This window comes from Narcine bancroftii, chromosome 4, assembly GCF_036971445.1.
Source record: "Narcine bancroftii isolate sNarBan1 chromosome 4, sNarBan1.hap1, whole genome shotgun sequence".
Lineage (NCBI taxonomy): Eukaryota > Metazoa > Chordata > Chondrichthyes > Torpediniformes > Narcinidae > Narcine > Narcine bancroftii.
The window spans coordinates 240,737,351-240,759,187 of record NC_091472.1 but is presented as its reverse complement, the minus strand read 5'-3'; the positions used below and the strand labels follow the sequence as shown (position 1 = coordinate 240,759,187).

Genomic DNA, 21,837 nt, shown 5'->3' with positions numbered 1-21,837 from the left:
AAGTATGTAATACCAGGCAGATTGAAATAAGGCACCAACTTGGCAAAGTGCGTCACTCAGCACTACAAGATCATTGTGAAATCACAGGGTTAACTGATGTGTCCACCCAATGTGTCAGATCAAGAATCTGCAGTTCTCCCACACTGTTATCGGTGGGACTTGACAATTACACAGCTCATGCAGGCAAGATGCTCCAAAAGGAGGTCACCAGGCAGAGTAATGCTGAAAGTGAAGACCCAGAATTTGCAATTGTCTTCAGCCAGAATAGATGAGTGGATGATTCCTTTCCATTTTTATCTGAGACCCAAACTTTAATAGGTGCCATTCTTTGCTAGTTCAACTCACTCCATGAAATACTGAGAACAGCATGAAAAATGGATAGGGCAATAAAAAGAGACCGTACAATACTACTGCTGCAGCAGTGTTTTGTTTCAGGACCAATCAAGTCTCTAATCAAAGAAGCAAACTGTTGGAGGAACTCAGTGGATTGAGCAGCATGGATAGGGGGAAAGGAATTGCTGATATTTCAGATCGACCATGTATCAGGAATGACAGTGAAGAGGGAAGGTAGCAAGTATATAGAGGAGTGGGGATGGGATGAGACATGGACCTGTCAGTGATGGGTGGCCTGAATAGGATGAAGGATGATGGCAGACAGTGCAAGTGGGGGAGAGGGACAGGTGAGTTGGGGGAGAGAGAGAGGAAGGTGGATGATTCAATGTCCAAAAACAGGGCTGTCCTGGTAGACACATTGCTACTGGCAGCTCTGGCCCCTCTGAACTGCTGCATAGCTTGTCTCCAGGTGATGTGGTGTCATCTAACTTGATACATCCTCAAATCAAAACCAAAAGATGGATGATATATGAGTGAAACAAGAGCATTTGCATATGGTGGGTTGAGTGCAATACACAAAAGTGCTAGAGAAACTCAGTGGGTGACAAAGCATACAAAAGCTAACCAACGTTTTGGGCTGGAGTCCCTCATCAAAGTATAAGCAAAAAACAGATAGGCACCTGAATAAAGAGGTGGGGGAGGGGGAGGTCCAGAGACTAACAGGCAACAAATAGGTCGATACAGGTGTGAGGGCAGAAGAGGTGGGTCCCAGTGGAACCATTGTTTCTGCCAGCTCTGGCCCCTCTGAACTCTGCCTAATACCTTGATTGTATCCCATCTCCCCTTTCGAGTGCATTCCTACCTACTTGCTAAAAAGCTGCTTATTGTTGCTGTTTAGATATCACCAGGACAACAAACCTCCAGACCTCGGCCAAGTCTCATTCCACAAAATGGACAGAAGAGCTGAATTCCAGAGACTACCTGAGAATAGGCACCATTGAAATCGAGGCAAGATTTGATCAAGTGTAGAAGCAAAGTGACCTGGTAAAATTAAAATTGATGGGGATCGAGGACCAAGCTTGCCACGTTCTGGAGCCATATCTCACATGAGGCAGAGTTCCAGGCCCAGCCTCCTTCAGCTGCTCCACAAATAAACTTCCTTCCACCACAAGTTCAGTTATAGGAATCTCTACTGATGATTGTGTTCATTTTCATTTGCACTCTCTGTCACTGCAGGGGGCAGGTGCCAAAGGGGCAATTAATTGGAAGGGATGAGTGGAAAAGATAGTCATGAAGGGAACAGTCTCTACAGAAGGTGGAGAAGGGAAGATGCGTCTAGTGGTGGGATCATGTTGTAGGTGGTAGAAATTATGGAGGATAATGTGTTGGATGTGAAGGCTGGTAGGAAGATAGGTGAGGACAAGTGGAATCCTTTATTTTGTTGCATCTGGGGGCAGAGGGGGCCTGGGCAGATGAGGAAGAGATGCAGGTAAGGGTTGAGTTGATGGTGATAGTGGTGGGGGGTGGGGGAGGGGGGAGAGAAGCCAAGCTTTTGGAAGGCATTTTGGATGATCTGGACTGGAATACCTCATCTTGGGAACAGATGCAACAGAAATGGAGAAATTCAGAGCAAGAAAACAAATCCTTGCAGGGGACTGGCTGAGAAGAAGTGTAGTTGAGATAGATGTGGGAGAAGGCAGGTTTATAAATAATGTCTGCAGAAAGCTCATCTCCTGAGATGGAGACAGACAGATCAAGAAAGGACAGAATGTTACCAGAGAGGCATCCAGTGAATTTGGGGTCAGGGTGAAAATTAGCAACAAAGTGAATGAAATTAACGAGCTCATCACGGGTAGTCATCAATATGGCGGAAGAAGAGTGGTGATGCCTTGCCTGTGTCGGCTTGCAGCATACACAAAACCAATATTATTTTCAAAGATTTTGGTTAAGTATCTATAGTTAGGAAGGCTGCAGAGAGAATATGGTGCAGCAGAAAATCCAACCTGGCACTATTTTAAAGGATGCTATGACAGAAGGACTTGAAATCTTTCACTGTTTCTAGGCTCCATCGGACCTGTTTTCTTTGCCAGGGACTTACCTGCCTCAGAGCCTGCCACTGTACCTGTAGTGACCACTATCCATAAAAATGCTGCTCGGAGGCTAAGTGAGCTCTTTATTGTGACACATTCTAATAAATTCATAACAAAGTCCAGATGAGTTTTATACTATTTATTAATTAACATAATAGGACTCATAACATCTATAATAGTGTAGTAATGAACGTCTTAGGTAATATAGTAACAAGAGCGCATGTGATGAACATTCTATGAAGACATGCTAACAGTCAACAAAAAAAATCGGAGCCATTCTCACCCACCATCTATCCTGCCATACCAGTCAACGTAGGCTAACTAACATCCAACCCTCACCACGAAACCCATGCACAGACCATTCTCAGTGAATAGCGCATACACACTGGCAGCGACAGAATGGACGCAACCTCCAGACCCCATAACACCGCCGACACCCGCAGCCAAACCATCAACCACAAACAACGCACTTCAGGCTCCTACAGTGCTAATGACCCACAGCTGCTGCTGTCCTTGTTCAAATTCTTCCCCAAACAAATTCCAAAGCAAAATAATTGCTACTGGAGCTAACAGTTATCAAATTCCTGCAATTCCACAGATTTTCTTTAAGGAAAAAGCTAATGATTTTTCTAAAACTGCTTCCCCTGACAAGCAAGTCTGAGATCACATGTATAAGGAATATTAATTGGCTAATGGGAGTGAAAATTTTAAAAAGAATTTTCTTAATTCAGAGGTTTGTCATTATCCAGATTTCCTGAAATAACTGATGAATCAGTTTCCAAAGGAAATTTCAACAGGTCACATTTCAAATATGCATCCTTTAAAATTTACCCTCTTCGCCAGGTTTACATTTTAAAGGGCTGGCACATACACAGCAGAATTAAATGTTTGGAAAGCAGACTTGGTAACAGTTTCACAGAGCATCCATCCCGCGCCAGCAATGGCCACTCTGAGCTCCTGGTCGAATGCCATTTCAACTCTCCTTCCCATCCCCACACCAAACTGTCCACCCTGAGCCTTCCCTACTGCCAGTGGAAGAACAAAAACTGGAGGAACAACAAGACATATTCTGCTGGGTCTGTCTACAGCCCAATGGTTCTTCTCCTGTACTTCTTCCCCTTCCTTCCCACTGCTTTTGTCCCTTTTCCCTCTCAGCCCTTCACCCTTTCTCATCACCTCTCCTCTTTGGTTCTATCTCCCTTTACTAAATCACCTCATTGGATTCTTCTGCTCTCTCTTTCCACCCCACCTTCTTTGGTTCTACCTAGAGTCTCTTCATACACCAGTCTTACTTTCTCATCAGAATTCAACCCTGGCAAACTTTGTCTTCTAATCACCCATTCCACCCTGTGTGACTCATCTTCCTCCACCTGACCCCTGGGATTTTCTTGCCCCTCTCTCTCTCCTCTCTCAATCTACTGTCTCTATCAGTCATGTTTCACCTTCAGCTGGTTCACCATGCCCACGTGGGCCCCCTGTCCTACCATCACCCTGTCCTGTTTATACTGGCTTCTCTTCTGCATTTCCCCAGTCTTAATTGAAAGATTTTGGCTCAAAAAGTCAAAAGAAAATAAAACTTTCTCCTACTGATGCTGCTTGACCAGTTGTATTTCCCCAGGAAATTGTATTTAGCTTCAGACTCCAACACCTGCTATCTCCTTGAATGTCCTTCTTTCGTGCTTGATTATTCTATAGCTCCAGGTTAGACCCAGACTCATGATGATGATCAGGCAAACACTTTGACTCCTTACAATTCTTGATCTGAAGTGGAGAGGCTTAGTGGTGCAGTCAGCACAACTGCTGATGCCAACTCCCTGTGCTCTGGTTTCCTCCCACATACAAAGAACTGCAGTAGATGAATTGGCTCCTGGAAATAGTGAGGGCTTGAATCGGAGGGAGGATAATACAGACAGGATTAGAATATATCAGTGCCGATGACTGGCATGCACTCAGGGGGTAGTCAGGGGCCCGCTTCCACAATTAATTATTATCAAAAGAAATCGCCGACCCTCGTAGCGACGGCCTGGTCTAAGGCACTGATGAGATAATAACGAGTGGTGCCTCTCTCCCTCTCCTTCCACAGACCCCATCATAGACCATGCCTCATTTTGGATTCCACTGAGCAAATCTCAGCTTGGTTGCTCTTGAAGGCATTTCTTCTGTTATTCCTGTTCAGGATACATCACATTCATTGACCGCTTAACTTACCTCGTCTATATCAAGTACAAAGGGAGAAATTTACAGGATGTGATGTGAAGTTTTGCTTTGCATTCTTCTATTATTAGAGGGGCACCACTAATGCTCATGACGACTCTTTGTTTGCCTTATAGAAGACAAAAGTTTAAGTTTATCATGTATATTACATTTTTAATGTATTATAATGTGACAGTAAAAGGAATGTTGAATCTTGAGGTTTACAAAAACAATAAATATACAGAATACATTAAGATATATGCAATATTTTCTTTAAATATTCTAATCTGAAATGAAGTCAGTAACCTACAAAAAACTTAAATTTATTCAATTATGGAGGTGACAACAGCTTAGGATATAACAGATGAGATCAATGTAATACGTCAGGTCAAAGTGGATGCTGATTAGTGCAGTAAGAGTCACACTATTCAGCATCAGTATTGGAGGGTTGTAAATATTTGCCTGACACTAAAAAAAATGACAAAATTCTATCATGGCAAAGATGCTTCTGTAATGGAACTAGGTCTCCAAGAAAGAGAACGTCTGAGACTATAATGGTCTCCAAGAAAGAGAACGTCTGAGACTATAATGGTCTCCAAGAAAGAGAACGTCTGAGACTATAATGGTCTCCAAGAAAGAGAACATCTGAGACTATAATGGTCTCCAAGAAAGAGAACGTCTGAGACTATAAACAGTAACATTCATTGCTTCATGTGAAGCTTTAGGAAACTTCACAAAAATGACCCTTTAGGAAGAAAATACTTTGTAAAGGCACTATGGCGGCACTATAACTCCCAGAAGGCAACTAACTGGCCATGTGACATCAGTGCGTGATGACGTCAGCGCAGGTCGGGCGCGTGATCCAGGCTTTTAAAAGGTTGCGCGCCTTCTGAAGAGTAAATTCATTTCATTGTGTGGTTATTTCATCGTGTCCACTGTGATTCCAGTGGCCACAATTGGTGACCCCCCCCAACGAGTCCAAAAACCTATTTTTTGGACAAACAAGGACTCTGCAGCCATTGCTGTGAAGCTGCCACCTTTCTGGACAGCTGAGCCTGAACTGTGGTTCCAACAGGCTGAAGAGCAGTTTCACCTTCGCAAAGTCAAGTTGGACACCATTTGTTGGACCAGGCCATCGCTAAGAGGGTTGGAAACTTCCTACAGGTCTACCACGTAAGCCATACACAAGTATGACGCTTGAAAAGCACTTTTATTGCAGGAATATGGTATGTCCCATAGGGAAAGAGCAGCCAAACTACTACATCTTGAAGGGTTGGGAGACTGCACCCCATCAGAACTAATGGACTAAATGCTGTTCCTGGCATCTGGCGAAAGTCCCCTACCATTCCAACTCCAATAATGATCCTAAGGAATTGCTGACCAGCCTAAGGGAAACTGTAGGAAAATTGACCCCTATACCACCATCTTCATATGGAGAACAGTCTTCCTTTGTACTTGAAGATTTCAAAAACTTCAAATATGTCTTCGTCCGTAGGGGAACACTTGGTCAACCTTTGAAGATGCTTTTCGAAGGACCTTATAGGATACTCAGACAAACTAGGTCGACCTGTATCTTGGATTGGAGGGAAGCCACAGTATTTCACTATTGTGTAGCAGCCAACAGTCTGTCACAGAAGTTGACCTTCTAAAAGACAGACAAAACCTTCTGTTGGTTCTGGGGAGGGGGGCCATGTAGCAGTGCTATGGCGGCACTACAACTCCCAGAAGACATCAAACCGGCTATGTGATGTCAGTGCATGATTATGTCAGCGCGTGATTACAGTGGCCACAATTTCTCTTTATATAATCCCTTATCATTTCTAGCATACATTTAAAAATGCTTCAGATGAAATGAACTACTTTGAATTATGACTACTGCATTAAAAGTAAATGTGACATAACAGGATCATGTAAATAATGAAATGGGTGATCAAGTATTGGTATGGAAGTTAAGGATGATGGTTTTGCAAAACTCTGCTCCTGGAAGAGGTTTGACAGGCACAGCTGCCAAGTCTGAGACTCTGTAACTTTTCTCTTTAAAATAGTTTACATCATTTTTTTTTTACAAATCTTGTATTCATCTGCTCGTGTAGCTCTGTGATTCTCAATGCTAAATTCTGTTTATGGAAACTTGCTCTCAGGTGTATGCTAATAACATGCACTCAAAATATTTATAGACTATTACAACTATTTTCAAATAATTAGAGACTTCTAAATATAAATGGCTCAAGAAATTGTTTTTTTGTATATTCTTGCCACTGACTTGTCAGCTTACATTTAAATAACCATATAATTATGCACCTGTATTGCATACCACAAATAAATCACAACCAATGCTACTGCCCTAGTACAATTACAAATTTATCATACTGAACAAAATTAGTTTGAAGCTACAATGTAGAAAAACTATTTATAGATTACACGATAACATGGTCATCTTACCATTGTATATTTTCATTATGAATAAATAAACAAAAAATGTGAATTTATTGTATATCATGAATAATTATTTGCATTCAAAATGCTAATTTTTTTGGTGGGCTAACACCTCCATAATTAATTTTGCCACAGGGACACAAAATAAATACTTCATGATTATTTCATTTACAACCATATTACTGAAAATAAATGGCATATTTATGCAATAGATTTCTGATGCCTTTATGTGTCCATTACGAGTGGCAAAATAAATCTCTCAAAATTTCTGAGTAACACACCATTTAGTAAATGCATTCCTTCTTCACAACCGCCCCTTCACAATGGAGACACAGGAAACTGCAGTTACTGGAATCTAGCACAAAAAAAAATGGAAATACCCAATGTGTAAAGCAGCATTTGTGGGGTCAAGATTGATAATTTTGTCTGAGACGCTGTATAAAAAAACTTTAGTCAGAAGGTCGTGGATCTGTGGAACTCGTTGCCGCATACAGAGGTGAAGGTCCAATCAATGGGAGAGTTTAAACAGGAGATTGATAATTATCTAATTGGTCAGGGTATCAGGAGATATGGGGTAAAGCCTGGCAATTGGAACTAGGTGTGAGTATAGTTCATCTTAGGGTAGAGTCGCGGAACAGACTCGATGGGCAATGTGGCCTACTTTTTTTACTTTATCTTATGATTTTGTTGCTGAGTACATCAAGGGAAAATAGCCAGTTTACAAAAGTGAAATTGCATGGTGGGGTGAGACAGGTGAACAAGATGAAGGGGGAAAATGATGATAGGCAGCTGGAACCAGGGAATGGATGGGGTGGGGGAAGGAAGGAAATTCTCCCAGTCCCACCTGCCAACCTACCAGCCTGTCTCCTTTCTCTCCCACCCAGTCCCACCTGTCACCTACCAGCCTGTCTCCTCTCTCTCCCACCCAGTCCCACCTGACATCTTTCAGCCTGTGTCCTCTCTCTCCCACCCAGTCTCACCTGCCTACCAGCCTGTCTCCTCTCTCTCTGTTTTTCCACTCCTCGCTCCCCACAGGTCTACACCATGGCAGCGCTGCCGTAACAGCTGCTCTGGCAGAGCCGCTATTTTCTGGGTACCAATGCCCAGTCCGGGTTTTGGTAGGACCATTCAGCTCTGAACCTCATCAGAGACTTTGTCAAACATGTAGCAAAATGATCCAAGAATGACTGCCATGAACACCAAGGTAGAATTTGACAACATGGCATCAGGGAGCTCTGCTAAAACTAAACTGAATGGGTATCAAGGAGAAAGCCATGGCTGGAGTACAACCTGATGAAAGGAAAGCAGATTTGTATGGTGGTCCGAGGCCCATTATCCTAGAGAGAGGCAGCAGTGGCATTATAATTAGAGTGGTTGCTTCATAGCTCTCAGACCTGGGTACGATCCTGACCTCCTGCGATGTTTGAGTAGAGTTAGCAAGTCCTGTGATGTGGGCTGCAATTTCCTCCTACATCACAAAGATGTGCTGGTTGGGTAATGTTGCTGAGTAAATTTCCCCTTAGAATAGGTATGTGTCGGGGTGGGGGGGGGGGGGGGGAGAAGGGAAAAAAGTGGGAGAATGTGACTCATCTGTCAGGATTTAGAAGTCTGAGAGCTGGAAAGACATGATGGCCAAATGGCCTCCATCTATTTCAGTGGCTCTCAACCTTTTTCTTTCCACTCTCATCCTACTTTAAGTAATCCCTATGATGCCATTGATGCTGTGATTATTAAAGGGTTGCTTAAGGTGTATGTGAGTGGAAAGAAAAAGTTTGAAAACCACTGTTTTAATCATACCTAATTGACTCGTTATGTGCACGGTTTCATAACTTCAAAAGAAATGGACCAATGACAATTGTTCTCAAGCAAAATATTTTAGCAACAAGTGTCTAGAGCAGTAATTCTCAACCTTCCCTTCCCACTCACATACCTCCTTAAGCAATCCTTTACTAATCACAGAGCACTGATGGCATAGGGATTACTTAAAGTGGTATGTGAGTGGAAAGGAAAAGGTTGAGAAAACTGATCTATTCCATAAGAAATAAGAGCTGAAGGCCATCGCGTCAGAGATTGTGAAGACAGGGACCAAATCGTAAAGCTCACCACCTGATAAGCACTGAGAAAACCAAAATAATAGATAGGAGAGGTGAAATCAAGGGATGCTTCACCCAATGAGATGGACAATTGAGAAGAAATCAATGAAAATGGTTTATTCTGCATGTCATAGATTTCAGAGGGGCTGCACAGATGAATAGTTGCTCCGGCCTTGGAGAATGTCATTGTGACGTGGGAAAGTTTGCGCTGTTTGTCTGCAGAGGAGGAAACAGGGTGGAGGGGCTTGGTTTCTGATTTGCAGGAAAGGTGGTGATGCAGAAATTGGGGTTCAAGGACTTTGACATCAAAGGTGGTGGTTTGAGATGGGAAAAAGCAAGTTAGAATTACAAAGAGAAGCTGCAGTTCCAGATGATAAACTTAGTATATCACTAAGAGAATGGTAATTTGGAAGAGAGGCGAATAGCTAGCAGTTAATTTGAGTTGGGATAGTGACAAATGTTAACACATGTAATGACGATCATTTCTAACTTTTTGTTTTTCTTTTAAAGGAAATATGGGTGGTAAGAAAAAGAATGAAGAGGTCAAAGACTTGGGAGGGCAAAGGTCACAGGAAAATGCCTGACTAAGGGATTGATCGTAGATAACGAGAGAAGTGTTTAAGTGAAAAAGATTGAGCAAGAACAGAATGGCAGTAAAATTGTGACATTTAGACCACCTTTAACAAAGGACAATTTATCTATTTCCGGCGTGCAACTTCATCATCAGTGAGTTCCCTACGATCAACATCTTGCGATCCAAAAATGACCTGGTCCAGCCACAAAGACAGTGATGACAAGACCGGTCAGAGCCTGTTATGCCATGGTGATATACTGACACTCAAAAACCATTCCATTACCTGCAAGGCACAACAATGATGCAACATCCTCCACCTGCCAGGATTAGTGCAGATTTAAGAGCACTCAAGAAGCTTGAAACCATTCAGACAAATAAATCCTCTTGAGTGCAATTCACCATACCTTCCCTCCACCACCAGCTCACAATGGCTCATGGTGTGCTACCTACAAAATGTACTGTTCCTTCTTGCTGTAGCTACTCTGACTGCACCAGAATACTCTATTGACTACAGTTTGACATTTAATGCCATCATCCCCTCAAAACTGATCAGCAAACTCCAAGATATGGGACTCAGCATCCCACTGTGTAATTGGGTTCTGGATTTCCTACCTCCAGAGCACAATCAGTGAAGATTGTTAAGAACATGTCCTCCACAATTTCCATCAGTACTGGAGAACCACAGGGCTATGTTCTTAGCCCCCTGCTCTACTCACTTTACACTGACGACTGCGTGGCTCAGTATGACAATAACACCATCAACAAATTTGCATCTACACCATGGTTGTGAGTTGTATAAAGAAAGGTGATGAGTCAGCATACAGGAAGGGGGTTTGAAAACTTGGCTGAATGGTGCATCAACAACAACCTTGCACTCAATGTCATCAAAACTAAGGAAGTTAGTGACTTCAGGGAGGGAAAGCCAGAGGTATACAATCCAGTGATCATTGGGGGATCAGAGGAGGAGAATGTGAGCAAATTTAAGTTCTTGGAGTCACTATCTCGCAGGATCTTTCCTGGACCCAACACATTAATGGCATTGTAAAGAAAGCACATCAGCGCCTCTACTTCTTCAGGACTTGGCAGACATTTGATATGACTGCAGGAATCTTGGCAAATTTCTATAAAAGTGTGGTGGAAAGTATGCTGACTGGCTGCATTATAATCTGGTATGGAAACACCAATACTCCTGAGCATAAAGCTGTTCAAAAAGTAGTGGACACAGTCCAGTAAATCTCATGCAAATCATTCCCACTATCGAGAAGATCTACAGGGAACGCTGCTGTCGGAGAGCAGCAGCAATCATCAAGGATCCACACCACCCAGCACACACTCTGTTCTCATTGCTGCCATCAGTAAAGTGGTAATAGGTGCCACAAGACTCTCACCATCAGATTCAGGAATAGCTGCTACCCCTTCACCATCAGACTCCTCAACGACAAACTCAATCAGGAACTCATTTAAGGACTCTTGTGCATTTTATTGATTTTAAAAATTTTCTTTGAATTGCAGTTTGTTTACATTCGTTATATCTTTACAGTTCTTTTCCTGTTTAAATTTATATGCTGTGTACAGTTTTTTTTGCACTACCAAAAAGTGGTAAATCTGCCTCACCCACAGAAAAAGAATCTCAGGATTATATGTGATGTCACGTATGTACTCTGGCGATAAATTTGAAAAGGAGGATATCTTAGTTAAATATCAATATCCAGTAGATTAAAAAAAAGAGCTGGCCTATGCTGAGTCTTCAATGGTTAACTATTTATCATTAAAAACAACTCTTTTCTGGATTTTTAAAATTCCATTTGCTTAAACAATCTAACAGCTAGGCTGCCACAGGCATTCGAAATGTCAAAACTTTTAAAAACACCTTTATTTGCCCCCATGGCATGATGGACAGGCAGGAGCAGCTCATGACTGAGCTAACAGCCAGTCAATATGGGTTGATCAACCACTTTTTAAATTTATTTTAAAAAATTTAGAAATACACCACTGTAACAGGCCCTTCTGGTCAATGGTACCTAATTACACCCATGTGACCAATTAACCTCCTAACATTGAACACCTTTGGAAATGAAAGAAAATTGGAGAAAACCTATAAACTTTTTGCAATCAGCGGCAGATTCAAACCCAGCTCACTGGCGCTGTAATAACCTCAATGGTATACATGCCGCTTCTTAATATTCTCTGATTTTGAGGTCAATGAGAATCAAACTTATACCTATCTATCCTTCACAATGACAAATCATTTCTGGAGAACTCAACTGATGTTAGGTCCTGAATTTCTGCAACAGTCAGAGGATAACAATACTTCAGTAGGGCAGTAAAACCCACAATATACCCAGAAATTAGGCAACATACAGAAGAAGTGTAAAGAAATGTACCTTTTATTGTATTTGAGATGAATTAACTGCAGTATTTTCGAGAAAAGGTTGCATCATTTCAGAAATGTTTAGCTGCATTTTGTTTTATTTCCAAAGCTTGGGAATACCAGAGACAATTGTGCTTTTGACAGCTGCTTACAACAGAGAACTTACAACTTTGGCAGTTTGGATTGGAAGCAGCTAGGTTGGGAACTGGTTTTACATTGGAAAATTGTGCCATGAGGCTTGCACCAGGTCAGAACGGGTTTTGAAAGGATAATCAGTGAGCTTGACCACTCATCATCAGTGATGGAATTGCAGCATTGTTTCAAAAACAATTTTAAAAATTATATTGCCACTCTTGCCAATCCTGTCATCACCTTTCCATGGTTATTGACCCAAGTTAGCCTTCTGGCAACATTGTTTCATGTAAAAACTAGGGGTGCCACATGATCTACTCTTCAACCTCCTCAGCAAAGCTCGGACCTACCTTTGTCAGAGATGTCAGAAACATCAGGTTTGATCTTGTTGCTTTGCGGTTAAAGTTAGTAAATATTAGTACGTAGATATTCTATTCTTCCAGCATACCTGCAGTCCTTGTCCATCTATTGTTGTTGCATTACATTTGAAAGCCTGATTATCATCTGAACTTGTAGTTGATGGTGAATTATTTTCGGGCTTTTTCTGATTGGGCTGTCTGTCCTTGAAAACAGAAAACCAATCAAAACAATTTATCAAATCTGCCTTTGGCCCATAAATCCTTCAGTGCAATAACAGTGCATTTAGCCATGGAAATTTGCAAGTAACTCATTCATAGTGGTTTTACACTTAAACTTTACATTGTACCTTTTAGAGAAAGGTCTGCAAAATAGTTTGCTTTTCATGAACGTTACTTCAACAGCTGAGCAAGCAACTACCACATGTGAGTCTTCTTCATTTAATGGAACAATGCATTATAGCATCAATAGCAAAGTGTCAATTGCAGTAAAACTCAAAAGCACTGGAGACACAGACATCACATTTCTGGAATCTGGAGCAAAAATAGATATACTGAAGGAACTCAAGTGTGCCGAGCAGCATTAGTGGGAGAAAAAGAATGATGACTGGGTCTGACCTGAAACGCTGACTATTCCATATCTTCCACTGGTGCTGCTCCACCTGCTTTTTGCTCAAAGCCACGAGACACAAGTTGTAACTCAGGTATCCTGTTAGTCAGATATTTTCCGCCTCCCAGACACCATCTCTCCTCACTGAGCAAGTGGAATGAACTTCCCATTGGGAATACCCCTGGTATTTATAGAAACTGAGAAGGAGTAGTTACAAGCACCTCTAAGGATAAGGCAGTCTGTCAGAAAGTAGCAGTCCTCTGCTCACTGTCACCCCTTCTGATGACACTCAGCTAATGTTCGGGGTGGACTGGCTCTGGGTTTTAGAGAAAATGAGAAACCATAGGAATTGATTCAAAATTTCACGCCGCAAGATTGGTACAGAAACTGAGAAAAAAATTAACCAAATTTAAGAAAAAGATATACAGGCACAGAATAAGAGTGGGGGAGTGGGAATAGTAGTACTGTTCTTATAAATAGCTTGCATGGATTCACTGGGCCAAATTTATACCTCCTATGCAATTTCCATTCTATGCCTGTTTTACCCAAAGCATAGATCAGGAAATATGCTCCGTTTAAAATAATGAAATGGCTATTTCAGATTGCACTGATTTGCTTTAAAATCTTTTCTCCTTTATTCTTCTTCTACCTTAAATTCAATGCAATGGTTTATTCAGATGGGTGCTGGGTTTCCGCTCAACACTCATATCTAAAACCAAGAGGCATAGTTGGAGGGCAAGATATTTAGAGGGAATCTGGGGAAAGTTTTTTCCCCCCCCAATGAAAGGATGACTGAGATTTGGAACATGCTGCTACAGGGAACAGTGAAGGCAGAGATGCTCACAATATTTAAGTATCATCTAATCGAGCATTAATTTACCACTGTCAATTAAATCACCATCACAGCTTTGGATTTTGGGAGACAACCACAGCACTTCAAGGAAACTCTCATGGCCATGGCAAACCTTACACCAGGTATAGGAACTACGCAAAGGTTCAATGTTGTGCTTTACTGTAATTTATCTGCAAATTTGCTCCTAAATTCCCTCTTAAATATTTTGGGGGGAATCAGCAAGATTAAAAAAGTCAGAATAAAAGGAAAAGTTAAATTTGAAATGTTCAGGCAGTAACCATCAAATTGTAGAGATACAAAAGACTGAAGATTCCGGAATCTGGAACAACAAACTGCTGCAGCAATTTTAAAAAAGCAGCATCCGTGGAGGCAACAGGATTGCTGATGTTACAGGCTGAGACCCTGAATCAGGCCCTGCTTCTTGATGCAGGGCCCAACCCAAAAACATTAACCCTCTCTTGCCTCCTCAGATGCTGCTTGATCCGTTGAGTGCCTCCGTCAGTGTTTTTGTGTGAAAACTCACTGAATACTTACTAGAACTACAGGACATATGGAGGACGGAAGTAAAATGTGGTCTTTTAGCTGGCCGCCATCACATTCAGGCTTGATATGCGAGACACACTTATTGTGGAGCTGCAGCAAAAAAAACAATTAATTACTTAATTTAGACATTATGAACAGCTAAAGATAAGCATAATGATGAGTGATGCAGAGATATACCACAATGTATTCAGACTCACTGAAGACAAGAATCAAAGTTGAAAGATTTCATTCTGAGGCATCAGTGTAAAAACAAGACTTATAGAAACAATATTAGTTGAAAATAGGAGTGGAAGTACACCAAATGACTGGTGCTAACTGCTGGAAGAAAGGCACCAGACGACGTCTCTGCTGCAAAGTAAAATATAAAGAAAAATGAGGGTATCTGACATTCTGCAAAAATAAGAATAGCAAATGATGAGGATCCAAAATAAATAAAAATTGATTCACAGCTATTTCTGACATTCCCTTTTTCATGAAATATACTAACAGGGCCCTTTAATGTTTCTGCAATTGCAATTGTTGATGCATTTGTATATTTTCAGTAGGTACTTGAAAGTTGCTGCCCGGGACGGTTACAGGACAAAATTAAGATCCATGATAATATAGAAATTAGGAGCACCACTGAATTAAATTTGGTGGGAGGAAAAAGCAAATGGGAAATGCCAGAAGCTTGAATGTTGGCATTCTATGAGAGTGTATGTGGGATCCATTAGCCAATTAAAATTTTGATGAACGTATTATGGGGACAAAGTATTCACATTTGCAGAGAGAACAAAGGTTAGAAAAGAAAAATGTCACCAAAGTCACATTGGGCTTGTAGATCCGAAACTTCAAACTGATGCATTTTTGCTGGATCAAGGATGGAGATTAAAAAATGCATAGGAATTTCAAATAGGAAAGAACCAACATTTCCAATGAACAAATCATTAAATAGGAGAGGATTAGTTTTAAGTCTATAAAAACTGCAACGAGGAAGGTATTTTACACGTGCATGGAATATATGTAAAATTATACATTGTTAAACCTATAAAAGTCATTAGTCAAATGGTCAAAAAAGTGGGTGACATCGTTAGCACAACGCTGTTATAGCACCAGTGACCTGGGTTCAAATCCAGCACTGTCTGTAAGGAGTTTGTACATCCTCCCCATGATCTGCGTGGGTTTTCTCTGGGTGATCCGGCTCCTTCCCACCCTCCAAAATGTTTGGGGTTGGTTAATTGGGTGTAATTGAGCTGCAAGGGCTGGAAGGGCCTTCAATCATACTATATCATTAAAAAAATGGCAGTTCCTTTGGGCCCTCTCGTCAGAACAACACAACCATACAAAGCAGTAGATAGAATAGACTATTCAGCCCCTTGAGTTTACTCCAGCTTTCAGTAGGTTCATGACTAATTGGATCTTGGACTCTTGTCTGATCAATGTAGCCCTCGATCTCCATTTAGACCCAAAACCTGTTGATCTTTGCTTTGGTTATACTTCACAGCTCTCTTCAATTTATATCCCCATCCTTGTTTATATATTTATTCTCGAGGTGAAGGTTTCCTTCAGCAACAACTTTGTCTAATCCTTGAGAATCCCACAGAATCTCACATTCCGGTAAGATCAGGTTTCATTCTCTGAAACTCCAGGATTATAGGCTAACCTTCTTACTCATTCCTCAAAAACCCTTCCATCCCAAGAACAGCAATTACTTCAAGAGAGTAGAAAATACAGAGGTTTTATTTGACCAGAAAACATTGGTATTATTACAATAGATGACTCATATTAGGGTGGAGTTGTGTTCCCAGTAAACCACTAGTATGGTGATTTTCTGAATTGCAAATCCTGACATCCCATTGAGCCCCAAGTTATGAAGATGTGCTCCTATGGGAAGTTTTTCATTCAGTGGTAGTGATGAGTACTGCAACTGATGGATCACAGCAGAAGGCCATGTCAGTTTCCAAAGCAAAGCTTTTAAAGAGGGCAGCAGTTACATTTGTGACACAAGCAACTGCAGATGCTCATCACTTTCCAAACTTCAGTTTGAATGGAGATGCACTTTTTAAAAATTCATACCACATATAGATCGGCAAGATAGTTTAATAATTTAACTCACAACAAGGTTTATAACTTGTTTTGGTTGACAAGTTGCATTGAAACTTGTGGTCCATTTCAGACATCTTGAAGATACATAATATTGAAAACCTTTGGAAAAACTGCTCGACAGCAAAATGAACCCTTTCCCATGGGGGAAAGAAAAATCATACTATCTACCTTTGTCAATAAAGGAGTTTAAAAAAAATGACATAGAAACAAGCCTTTTTGGCCCATGCCCAATTGTGATCCTGAGGGCTCACATCACTTTATACTTTTCCTATCCAAGTATCTGTTCAGAGGATTTGATAGAAATGGCTCCAATTAAAAGATTTTAGTCAAGAGAACCAATCTTTGCTCATTGGGAAGTCAGCAGGACCACATGCAAAACAAGCTTTCTCACCTTAACCTGATACATATGACAAAAAACGTGAAATTTGAAACTTAAACAGGGCACAAAACAGAAATAGAACAAAAGGATGAGTTGGATTATCTTTATTCAGATATTTGTTCAGACACAGAATTAATTTTTTTTTTTTTTTTAAACACAATTTGAAAAAGTGGAAGCAAAAAAATATACCATAACTGTTTTAGGCATACCGGTTTTTCATAATGGCAATATTTGACAAACTATTTGAAAATGTTTGGGAAAAGCATTGCTGCATGAAGCTGTGTGGAACTCATGGATTTTATCAACTTCATTCACCTTTGGGCCTCTGCCTCATCTTCTCTTATTTATATTGGCCATCTTCTCTCTCCACCCTCATTCCTGATGCAGGGTCTCAACCAGAAAGGTTGACTCACTTTGCAAACTTTCCTACCTTGTTTTTAAGTCCTGCTGAGCTTTATTTTGTAACTTGGATTTTCCTTCTTTATTAATTTTCTGATTAGTCTACTGCTTTTTTAAAAAAAAAAAATTCTATCCATTCTTCTGAGCTCCCATCTGTTTTTAGGAAAAAAAAATCAATTTTTTTCCTTTCAAGTTCACATTATTCCTACCTTATTAGTTGACCACAGTAATGGAGTCATCTTGCAAAGGGACAGGGTCCCACTGAGTCTGTGTTGGCCTTCAGCACTAATTTACATTTTTTACATGAATCCTGCATTAATCAAATTCTTATACCTTCACATTCATGTTAACGCTCCCTAGGTTCCACCACTCATTAGGGTCAATTTACGGGGCAAACTCGCACTTCTTTGGGATTGTGGGAGGATACACATGTGGTCACAGAGAGAATTAACAACCTCCGTACAGACAGCATCCAAGGTCAGGAAAGAACCCACGTCTCTGGTGCTGTGAAGAAACGGCTCTACGAGCTGTATCACAGTGCTGTCTCTGTGGATGACAGGTAAATACCTAGGTTGTGTATTATGAAAGATCCTTTTAAATGGAACCTTTTGAATTTTGAGTGGACAATTGTTCCATATGTAAGCCTATGACACAAAGGTTTTTTTTGCATTACTTATTGATGCCAGCTGTCACAAAATGCAGTGTGTTCAAAATTTATAACAAGCAATCAATGATTTTATTTTAACCTTATATGCCATTGCACCTGGACCAACTGATCACTTTAACCCAATCTTCCAGTTCACTTCATTCAGCTCAGTTTTCATGCCCCAATAGTTGGCCAAATGAGTGTGACACTGCTAAAACTTGAACTCGAAGCAGGAATTGACGGCAGCTCACTGCATTCTGGAAGGATGGCTGCCCACAAATGGAACATACATCTGACTTTTGTGTTTTAGAGTTTCAAAAAAAAAAAATCAGGATTCAGAATGCTTGATGTGACCCCTTCTGAAGTCTGACTATTAAGACCAATTCTGCAGCAATCAACTTAGTTCAGGGAATATAACTGATGTTTTCTTTGGGAATTTTGAGTGTGCTTCCGAATGACATTGGACGCACTAAAAAGATTGCTCGTCCTTCATTCCTTGTGGAAAATAGCTTTTGTTGACAGTTTCTTCTTTTGCTGTGTATATTGGGCAGGTCTTAAAACCTTGTTTACAAAATAATAGGATCAACTCCATCCACAGTAAGTCATTTGGGATCATCCTTTGTGATCAATTAGTTGATTAACAACATTTTCCGATATGCATCCAAAACATTATATTGTACTAATTCTATTCCCAAAGATAGATACTCATTTTTATATAAATGTTGCATGTGATTAATTTTAATTGAATTTCAAGAAGGCTTAATTGTTCCATATGTAAGATGATGACAATTTTTTTTGTATTAGTTACAGCTGCTATTGCAAAATTTGTTATATGCTGTCAACAATTAGATTCCAACTTTTTAATCAATAACCTCTGCTATGGGTTCAGACTGGTGTTGTGATAAGAGATTACAGTAGTTGCAGGTTTCAAAGGGATAAAACCACATCACAAATGAAGAAAACAAACCAGACCCTATATAATTTATGCTCTGGTGATTGTATTTCCATGAGCCACACTTGGCACAAGCAACACAGTATCTTCAATGGAATTACAAGGCACCCTCAGATCAAGATCTGCTGATACTTAACCCTCTCCCACTCATCTGCTGCAAACACCCACCCACTCAACATTTCCTCAAGCATTTTTCTAGAGCCAAAGGAATTTTCCTTTTCTTTCTCTTCTGAGCTTTGTGTATTTCCTTTTCTCTTCTCTCTAAATCTCACGCTAAGTGGAAATAACCTGTGAAGAAGGAAATTAACGGACTATCTTCATGTCATTTGAAAATTCCCAAGATGATCCCCAGCACAGAAGAACACAGAATAATAAATTAATTTGCTGCATTTCCGTCCCTTTTTCTCTCCAAATTCTACCTCTCTTCTACTGGAGGCAATTTACAACAGTCACCTAACCTACAAAAGGTACCTTGATGAAGGGCTCAGGCCTGAAACTTTGATTCTGCATTTTTACCTTTGCTACATAAAGAATGCTGGGTGGCTTGCAGAGTTTCTCCACTTTTTTCATGTAAACTACGGTACAATCACAGCATCTGCAGATTTTTAAAAAATATTTTATTTATGATTTTCCCAAACTCAGACATACCAGTAATTCACGTTACAACAATCACATTCATCAAGTATATTTACATTTCTTCTACTAAGTCTGGTTTTTATCCCCCTCCCCACTACAACACAACAAATAAACCACACACTAACCATTTAAATAAAGAAACTTAACTCTCATGAAAAGGCAAAAATGTTTATTTCTTTGGCTTGGCTTCGCGGACGAAGATTTATGGAGGGGGTAAATGTCCACGTCATCTGCAGGCTCGTTTGTGGCTGACAAGTCCGATGCGGGACAGGCAGACACGGTTACAGCGGTTGCAGGGGAAAATTGGTTGGTTGGGGTTGGGTGTTGGGTTTTTCCTCCTTTGTCTTTTGTCAGTGAGGTGGGCTCTGCGGTCTTCTTCAAAGGACGTTGCTGCCCGCCGAACTGTGAGGCGCCAAGATGCACGGTTTGAGGCGATATCAGCCCACTGGCGGTGGTCAATGTGGCAGGCACCAAGAGATTTCTTTAGGCAGTCCTTGTACCTCTTCTTTGGTGCACCTCTGTCACGGTGGCCAGTGGAGAGCTCGCCATATAACACGATCGTGGGAAGGCGATGGTCCTCCATTCTGGAGACGTGACCCACCCAGCGCAGCGGGGTCTTCAGCAGCGTGGACTCGATGCTGTCGACCTCTGCCATCTCGAGTACTTCGACGTTAGGGATGAAGTCGCTCCAATGAATGTTGAGGATGGAGCAGAGACAACGCTGGTGGAAGCGTTCTAGGAGCTGTAGGTGATGCCGGTAGAGGACCCATGATTCGGAGCCGAACAGGAGTGTGGGTATGACAACGGCTCTGTATATGCTTATCTTTGTGAGGTTTTTCAGTTGGTTGTTTTTCCAGACTCTTTTGTGTAGTCTTCCAAAGGCGCTATTTGCCTTGGCGAGTCTGTTGTCTATCTCGTTGTCGATCCTTGCATCTGATGAAATGGTGCAGCCGAGATAGGTAAACTGGTTGACCGTTTTGAGTTTTGTGTGTCCGATGGAGATGTGGGGGCGCTGGTAGTCATGGTGGGGAGCTGGCTGATGGAGGACCTCAGTTTTCTTCAGGCTGACTTTCAGGCCAAACATTTTGGCAGTTTCCGCAAAACAGGACGTCAAGCGCTGAAGAGCTGGCTCTGAATGGGCAACTAAAGCGGCATCATCTGCAAAGAGTAGTTCGTGGACAAGTTTCTCTTGTGTCTTGGTGTGAGCTTGCAGGCGCCTCAGATTGAAGAGACTGCCATCTGTGCGGTACCGGATGTAAACAGCGTCTTCATTGTTGAGTTCTTTCATGGCTTGGTTCAGCATCATGCTGAAGAAGATTGAAAAGAGGGTTGGTGCGAGAACACAGCCTTGCTTCATGCCATTGTTAATGGAGAAGGGTTCAGAGAGCTCATTGCTGTATCTGACCCGACCTTGTTGGTTTTCGTGCAGTTGGATAACCATGTTGAGGAACTTTGGGGGGCATCCGATGCGCTCTAGTATTTGCCAAAGCCCTTTCCTGCTCACGGTGTCGAAGGCTTTGGTGAGGTCAACAAAGGTGATGTAGAGTCCTTTGTTTTGTTCTCTGCATTTTTCTTGGAGCTGTCTGAGGGCAAAGACCATGTCAGTAGTTCCTCTGTTTGCGCGAAAGCCGCACTGTGATTCTGGGAGAATATTCTCGGCGACACTCGGTATTATTCTATTTAGGAGAATCCTAGCGAAGATTTTGCCTGCAATGGAGAGCAGCCTGATTCCCCTGTAGTTTGAGCAGTCTGATTTCTCGCCTTTGTTTTTGTACAGGGTGATGACGGTGGCATCACGAAGGTCCTGAGGCAGTTTTCCTTGGTCCCAACAAAGCTTGAAAAATTCATGCAGTTTGACATGCAGAGTTTATTTAACATATAAAAAAAAACACGCCACTGACCGAGGACGAATAACAAATTAGAAAAGAAAAACACATTAACCACAGGGTCTGTGGAGTTCAATGCCCATCCTCCAGGTGTCTTACATTCATTTCTAGAACTTAGCCTGATCAGAATGGACCCCTTCCCCCACTCCTCCCACCCAGGATAAGAACAACAAATTTGAGGGGGGTGGGGAAGGCAGCGAAGCACAGTACTATATCCTTGCACCTATGTAATGCAGGTATGGTTGCCAGATTTCATCTATAGATTTTCTT

The 21,837-nt window shown here is 41.3% G+C and overlaps 1 protein-coding gene across 5 annotated transcripts in view; it reads right to left on the bottom strand.

Moving 5' to 3' along the window:
• LOC138761771 (diacylglycerol kinase beta) overlaps window positions 1-21,837 on the bottom strand; it is a 618,073-nt gene that overhangs the window by 266,460 nt on the left and 329,776 nt on the right. For all 5 annotated transcript variants that reach the window (XM_069934483.1, XM_069934480.1, XM_069934482.1 and 2 more), the window contains 2 exons: window positions 14,576-14,674; window positions 12,671-12,784 (listed from right to left, as the gene is read on the bottom strand). In XM_069934483.1, the coding sequence (XP_069790584.1) occupies window positions 12,671-12,784; window positions 14,576-14,674 (213 nt within the window). The remainder of the gene's footprint in view (window positions 1-12,670; window positions 12,785-14,575; window positions 14,675-21,837) is intronic.